Here is a 7,859-nt window from a genome sequence, read left to right on the forward strand (position 1 = left end):
CCCAACCATGCCTCATTTTACCTTGGGCCAGACAAATTAGTTCACTCAGAGTTCATGTTTAATTGTGTTGCTTTTGCTCGCGCCCCGTGCTCCGCCCACAGTGGACTGGTACGAATGTTTAACCATCTATTGGTGTGCGGCCCCACAATAGAATATAAGCATTTTACTTTGGAAAAGACCTCATCGGTTACCCAATATATCGTGTTCTTCGTTTACAAGCTAAACCCCCTAGTCTGAGACTGATCGGGCTTGATTATGTAAATAGAACATTTGGCCTATTATACTTCCGAGACACTCGTGTCCATGAAGAGGACATCCAGGCTTGACATATGTGTCAATAGGCTAGGACAAGCGCTGCATCTGTGTTCACTTTGCATTCATATGAATGTATTGTCCTATATTTTTCTAGCGGTAACGGATTCATGCTTTGTATTTAGTTTACTCTACGGGGTGTACTGTTAATGAATAGATTACTTTGAAATGGAGATGCCATCTAACACTCTCCAAATCACCGTTCTCTGTGCACCCTGTGTTAAAAACCCATTACCGCAGCGCGATTCCAACGATTTGGGGGCAGGGACGCTCTGTCCCATTTCTATGCGTTGCCCTGCCTGTGACCTACAACACGGACCGTGACATCCGTGTGAACTCTGGTGCCAAAACGTCGCCAAGTTCACTGCCCACCAAATGACGAGTTACAGGGCCCTTTACCACTCATAATTAGGATCGTGCCATCATCTTCACAGTCGTCTATTCTGTCAATCATGACAATCAAATTGAGTGCATAATCATACATTATCTCAATCTATAGGCCTATTGACGTCAGGATTTCATACATTGTTTTTCAATGTCTCAATTAACCTATAGGGTATAGCCTACAATTTAGAATAATTTCAACCTTTTTGGAGGTAATTTGAGAAGGGTCATTTTACACTGTCGGTTTTAACTTGGTAAGAGAGAGCGAGAGAGAGAGAGAGGAAGATAGAGGGTGTGTGTGTGTGTGGTTGGGTGGGTGGGTGGAAGGGAGGGGGTAGTTCTGTTAAACGTGGGTGGTCTGAGGGTTTAAATCAAGTGTCTTACCTACAATTAATAATTTCAGTCGTCTATGGAGGAAAGTCAAATAGTGACCTATAGGTCTAGAATTCTTTGGTGTGGAAATTATGTTGTGAGATATCATTGGTGTTGTGGTCACTGCTCGTGAACGCACAGTTAACAAAGCGTCACCTAAACTGAGGGTCAATAGGGCAGAGTTAAATGGTTCACTAGAGGGTCACACTGCAATCCGAGTTCACTCTGAAGGTGTAACCTTTCAGGTTCCATTTATCTTCGGGGGCGGAGCCTGTCAAATGATATGCAAATCGTTCTTGTGGTTATGGAATTCAATGATATGAGTTGGCGAACGAAAACAGACCCAACTAACCACTAAGACTATACACTACGCTTACAATTGACTATATTTTGGCATCTCATATTAAAAACAACACATTTCATAATATATTGTATAGGCTTATACTGTGATAATACTGGCACACTTATCAAATGTCATATTATCAAAACCTTAACAATTTTATCTATAAACAAGTTCATATTGCTCTTTTTATAGAACGGGAATATATACATTGTGGTTAACATGATGGCAGCAAATGCACATTTTGTATGGTAAAATGTCCTATTCTATGGCAGAAATACACTTTTTTTTGTAATTTACCCTTTACATCGTTCTATAGATAATACGAGCAACATCTACACAAAAATATACACATTCAATCAATAGAACAAATACTGTATATACACACTCCGTAAAGGAGAAAAAGTGCTATCTCCTTCCATGAATCCATCTTAACCGGGTCATTTCACAGCGCTTCCATCATGCTTTAAAATCAACAAACGATTATTCATAATGATGGAACATGTAATAATAATAAGAATACAAATAATAATTGGTTATTTTCTCTAGATAAGTTTATATAATTGCATTTTGATTTATAGACTTTATAATCAAATAATTAGCGATACTCTAGGCCTATGGTTTGTTTTAACGGTCTATGCTTTACATTGATTATAAATAACTAGGCCTATTCATTATTATTCCATATGTACACAGACTTAACCGAAGTGTTCTATAAATAAAGCTTATTTGTAATACTACTTCATTTCATACACACATACACGTATTTAGCCTAGAAATGTAGGCCTATATCTCATTTCAATCTACTTACATACTGGACATAAACACATACATTTGGAATGTATTTCTGAAAGTCTTTCGTGGAGACCAAGTGCAAGATCTGAAAGACAATTTCGTATTATAGACGGATATTTATAATCAGTCCTGAGCACAAATAATGTTTGTTCTGAGAGGAAAGCCCTACTCATCCATTGTATATTGCATTATGGTGCTGAAATATAGGCTATCATTTTTCGATTTGCTATGTTATGGAAGTGGGCGCCCGGATGTCCGTGAAGAATAGCAAATGTATGCAGTCACTTTTCCCAGTGCGTAAAATGGCGATCTTGGCGATAAGCAGATCATCACAGGTCACTGGCACCATGCATTGGTTCCACTCTACAATGACCACCGTGTTTCTCACAGCATAGGGTTCTTGCTGATGCATTCAGATTGAATAACTTAATATTGCAATTGCGGAAAGTTAATGAGCTTAATGTTAATGTTTTTAATAATAACACAATGACATCTCTAAACTATCGGAGCAGGCTATGCGTAATTGAAATGCACATGCAGTCCATTGACGGGGTGGACTATTGGCACCGTCTGCATCTTGGGGAATGTTTCCGTGGCTAGTGTCCATTTGCACGTGCCAATCACCTCAACTGCCAGGGTTTTTAGTATCATTTGGGCAAGTTCCTTTCCGATGCAACTCCTTATTCCGCCACCAAATGGAATGTAATTGAAGCGCCCAGTCTTGCTCTCGTCACGCTCCGGCCCGAAGCGGTCTGGGTCGAAGATCTCCGGTCTCTGGAACACTGCAGCTGTCTCATGGGTGTCCCGGATACTGTACATTACACTCCATCCTTTAGGAATCTGGTAGCCCTTGGAAGTAGAGAGACAAAACAAAAATTTAACTTCAATACAATATTTACAAGGACAAGATTGCTATTGGCAAGTGACAACGGCATTACAGTTAGATTGAATGCTCTTTGACTTCCGGAAATGTTAAGGCATATTCAGCATCATCTGTATCTCACAACATATCACATGGACCCTAAACATCAATATGAATCTTATCAACTGTAAGTCAATTATTAATCAGTATGAATAAAGTTTTCATAATCCGACTAGAATATATCTAATCGTATCCACCATCGGGCATAGGATATCCAGACGGTTTCAAAGTTATTTATACTTTTACCCTAGGGGCCTCAGTTCATTATATCCCTAATTTCAAATAAAAGCCTATGTGAATCTCTTGGTCACTTTATATGGAGCAAGGATTGGGAGATGCACTTGAGCGCTGCACACATTATGGTGTATTGAAAACTCGCTCAATTACTTGACATCGCATTGTATCTGCTTTCGAATAATGTTTTATGTTCTAGCCAGTTGAGGGACTAATTGCCCGACATCACATTAAATCTAAAGTATGATGCGGTGTGGCCTGGTCATGGGGTTGATCTAAGGTCAGCTTCAATACACTCTTAGAAAAAAAGCTTCTGGATAGAACCAAAAAGTGTTCAATGCTTCATATATAACACTACTAAAGGTTGTATATAGAACCGACATTTATTCCAAATATAACCCTGTATGCAACCCAGTTGTTCAGTGAAGAATCACCCCTGGGGTTCTGATCAAATAACCCTACAAAAGGGAACCTTTCTGGTTCTTCCCAGAACCCTTTTTTAAAAAGCGCGCGTAATTATATACTTACGTTCAATTCGAATGTTTGTAGCACGGTCCTGTATCCTCCAGACACTGGCGGGAGAAACCGCAGGACCTCCTTGACGACACATTCAATGTAACGTAGCTGACTCAGTTTCTCCAAAGTTAAACAAGGAATATGAGACCGAGAACACCGTGCTTCTTCGTCTTCATCCAGTGCGCAATTAACAGTCCCGTTCCCATTCATCAACAGGGTGTCCTCTGCGTCTAGAGGCCGATGTTCCTCATGTTCCGCAGCAAGAGGACCTTTCAGACCATTTTCTTTGCCGGAGCATCTGTGGGCGCTATGTGCTTCGTAGCCGAGACCCTCGGACTCCAGCTCCATCTGGGCTTTCTCCACCACAGCGGGGTGCCGCAGGAGTTGAAGAATAAGCGAAGTGGAGGCACTGGCTGTAGTTGAGTGAGCAGCAAATATTAACTCCACCGCGGTTTCCTAGACACCAGAAACAGAACACAATTAACATTTAATTTAAGCTATAATATTGGACATTTGTTTTGGCCGTCCAAAGTAAATAAATGGTCAATTCACCTTAGTAGGCTATAAACCTCCAAATAAGTTTGACTATATAATTGCAAATGTGGGATTGTATATGCATATGACCAAAGAAAGCAGAATGGTTAAACAGAAAAATACAATCATTTACCTTCAACTCCTGCATGCTGAGTTCATTTCCATTTTCCTTGGCACTGATCAACATGTAATCGAAAGCATCATAGTACTCATCAGACTGTTGTTTCTGCATTTTCTCCTCTATGATTTTCTCCATGCACGCATGTAGGATTTCCCGGGCTTCTATTCCCTGAGAAGAAAACATACATCAGCATGGCGTCTAATGGATTTTTAGCTGCCTTGATGGGATATTTCCATTCAGTGCTTGAAAATATACTATATTTACTATTTTCCATTCTAATAACATATTGAGTGTTAATGTGATGTGCAAGTTTTTTGTTAGCATTGCAAGTTAGAAAAATAGTTGTGTTATCATGCCACACCATACAATATGAATTAGGCTACAATAGTTTTGTTTTTTAAACATGTAAAGATATTAATCATAAATAAACGTATTATCATTTCAGGGTTATCATTTCTCAGGACTATCATTTCTACATTGATTAAAACATAAAATAAATATGCGAATAATTTTACAGCATTATAACATTGTTGGCTGTAGGCTTACTCACTTTGCGGAGGCCACTCATAGGTGCGTCAATTGGTAGTGAGAAGAGGTTGTTCATGAGTTGCTCAAAGATCTTAGACAGGTAAACTATGCGTGTTTCCTCCATCTTCAGTCCCAACAAGACTCTGACAGCAATGCGAAATGTGAGAGACTTGGCTGAGACGTAAACATTCACTGGGCCAGGCTCTGAGCACCACTTTGCAATTTCAGACTTGACAACATCTTGCAAGCGAGGTAGGTAAGTCTCCAAGGCCCCGCGGCTAAAGACTTTTGCCAAGATCTTAAAGGAAAGCATAATAAAAGGTTATCACCTGGTAGGCTACAAGGTACTCCAGACAACAATTGAATAATACTTGAGACAAAATTAATCATCCCGATACTTCTCTAGTTATTACCTATAATAACTCAATAACAACAGCAGGGAATTATGTGCATATTTTATTGCCTTGATTTGCCTCCCTGGCGAGTAACAGGCCTAGAAGATGATCATGCCTCACCAAGTTATGTCCCCTGCGGGTTTTTACTAATCTTTATTTCATCCTTACTTTTCTCTTCTTCTTGTGCAAATCTCCGATAGAGTTGACCAGTGTGTCGGGTCCTAGGATAATACGGGTACTCTGAGGCCACTGCGTGCAAACCAAGTTGTGTTCTCCAAGCAAGATTTTACGGATGTTTTCGGCACCAGTCACCCGGATAACAGGCTTTCCTAAAAGGTGAGTTTTAAAAACGTTGCCATGCTTCTCTCTCCTGGAGATGTGGAAGTTGGACCCCTGTCGTAAAACACAAACACACACAAAAGCGGTAAAGGAGGTGTTCAGTTCATGTGTATAAAGAGGGCGCGTTCTACCCATGGCCTTAAGGCTCTACCCCGTGCCTCCTAGTTTACGCCCAGTCTGGAAGCGGGATGCATTCCTACAGGAGCGCGGTGTGGAATTGAAGTGAAAGCGTCTGTTTTTCACCGCAAGAATGAATTACACACGCTCATCAAGTCCACACAAGTATAGTACCATGGACGCATTATATTCAGTATACAGTATACTGAACTGAGATGTAATGTTTTCATAAGTTGTGTGCTGTTTCTTTGCACATTTTAACACAAACAAACTCTTTAGCTCATCACATGCATGGTGACATACGTCGCGTAAAAGGCACATATAGTCTATCTTGGAACGCTTGTAAAAAAAAACGAAACAATACTCCTCATACCTGAAAGAGCCAGTGGAACGTTTCTCCCACCAGCGGCCAGCCCATGGACCCATTGGGTAGCGGCAACTTGCTCTCTGTGTCCCGCGTAATGGTCCACCGGAAGGTCCACAGTTGCCTGGAGACGGCAAGCAAGATCAGTGCGGAGAGCACTGATGTGAGCGCAGTGACCAGCGCTGACAAGTGATTGAGCTCCAGAAGGAACATCTCCAAATATCCACGTGCTACTGTGTGAAGTCTGACTCGTGCTTCTTTTCTCTGTCCAGAGTAGAGACAAATAATTTCCCAAAACGTTAATGGCGCTTTTATGTTGCAATTGTTATTCATGCGACTTACTTCCCAATCTTAACAGACACATATTTGTATGACAAGCATGGTTTCTGATAATTATGCAGAAGAGATGGTTTAAGTAGGCTAAACGAAAGAAAAAGATGATCCTGATTTATATCTACTGGAAGTCTCCTTCATTCCGCCTCAATTTACTTCCCCTTGAATGACGACAAACTCACAAGTATTCCAAATAGTTGTACAGGTTACATACGTCGGCTTGTCTATTTATGTGCGTTTATACAGGTCAGGGTGTTCAATATTCCCAAGGCGTCCCGCGTTTTATAGTGCATTGTACTAAATCAAGCAAAAGCGGGGGATACACTCACATTGATTGAAATACAGTAGCCTACAGTTGGCGGATTCTGACTAATAATCGTATAGTATCTTCCTTTAAGAAAGTAACACTGAAAAAAGTTGCCTATTTTAAAAGCGTTTGTAGCTTGAGAAAAACACAAAAACATCAAAGAAAACAACTGGAATATTGAAATAGTAGGTGTAGAGAGCCTTACCTTGTCTTAAACGTGGAACCAAGTCGCTGACAGCAGCGAGAAACTCGTCCTTAAAGGTCTCTTTCCTCCTCCACAATGTATTGTTCGCACGGAGCTTTATAAATATTGGAACACTACATGATCCACCTTCGCAGATGACGTATAACGTTTTTTTTTGTTTAAAAAAATATATATATCTAAAGAGCTCGTTAAATCGCCAGGATTGGAGAAAAGTTTGTGATAGCACTCGGTGATTGAGTGAGCGCGAGCGATGCGGCTTTGAAAGTGCGTGTAGGGTATGGGGATCGAATGGCAGCTGATTGAGGAGACAGGTAACCAACCAATCACTGAAACCCTTCAGTTTGACCGACTCTGTTCACATAGACCAGTTCTCAATTGGCATGGACATGGCGCAGGCCTTTGTATTGCATGCCCTGTCAACCTGCGTGAATAATAATACATATTGGCCAACAAATTAACAATAATCTGAACAAGTTTTCATGATTTCAAGATTAATTCAACCTGCAAAAGTATACGTAATATTTATTTTCTCGGATAAATAGCACTATTTACATTTTCTAGAACTTAATCTAACGTGAGCAAATTATAACAAATCTAGGTTTCCGGATGATTTGTCCTGTAATTTTACGTAGTTGAATGTCTTCATATTTAATGTTGAAATCACAGGTTGAACGTGTTAGATTAAAACCACAATATAGCATTTTAGAAACTGGTACACAAATGTCGAAAGAAATGTAAATA

General features: G+C 40.2%; 1 protein-coding gene across 1 annotated transcript; it reads right to left on the bottom strand.

Moving 5' to 3' along the window:
• Nucleotides 1-1,378: 1,378 nt before the first annotated feature.
• LOC109888814 (cytochrome P450 26B1-like) lies at nt 1,379-7,446 on the bottom strand. The gene is made up of 7 exons (XM_031823663.1): nt 7,119-7,446; nt 6,283-6,537; nt 5,622-5,846; nt 5,081-5,356; nt 4,543-4,698; nt 3,888-4,331; nt 1,379-3,052 (listed from the first exon to the last, which is right to left on the bottom strand). Exons 2-7 carry the CDS (start codon nt 6,484-6,486, stop codon nt 2,717-2,719), a joined length of 1,641 nt encoding a protein of 546 aa, XP_031679523.1. The 5' UTR covers nt 6,487-6,537; nt 7,119-7,446; the 3' UTR covers nt 1,379-2,716.
• Between the last annotated feature and the right edge of the window lie 413 nt (nt 7,447-7,859).

This window comes from Oncorhynchus kisutch, linkage group LG4 (assembly GCF_002021735.2).
Source record: "Oncorhynchus kisutch isolate 150728-3 linkage group LG4, Okis_V2, whole genome shotgun sequence".
In the NCBI taxonomy this organism is placed as follows: Eukaryota; Metazoa; Chordata; class Actinopteri; order Salmoniformes; family Salmonidae; genus Oncorhynchus; species Oncorhynchus kisutch.

What these genes read in the sequence shown, in the direction of transcription:
- LOC109888814 (XM_031823663.1), bottom strand. Translation starts at nt 6,486, where the DNA reads ATGTTCCTTCTGGAGCTCAATCACTTGTCAGCGCTGGTCACTGCGCTC. An exon ending in CGTTCCACTGGCTCTTTCAG is followed by an intron (nt 5,847 to 6,282) that starts GTATGAGGAGTA and finishes GTTTTACGACAG; the next exon opens with GGGTCCAACTTCCACATCTC. An exon ending in TACAAACATTCGAATTGAAC is followed by an intron (nt 3,053 to 3,887) that starts GTAAGTATATAA and finishes TCTACTTCCAAG; the next exon opens with GGCTACCAGATTCCTAAAGG.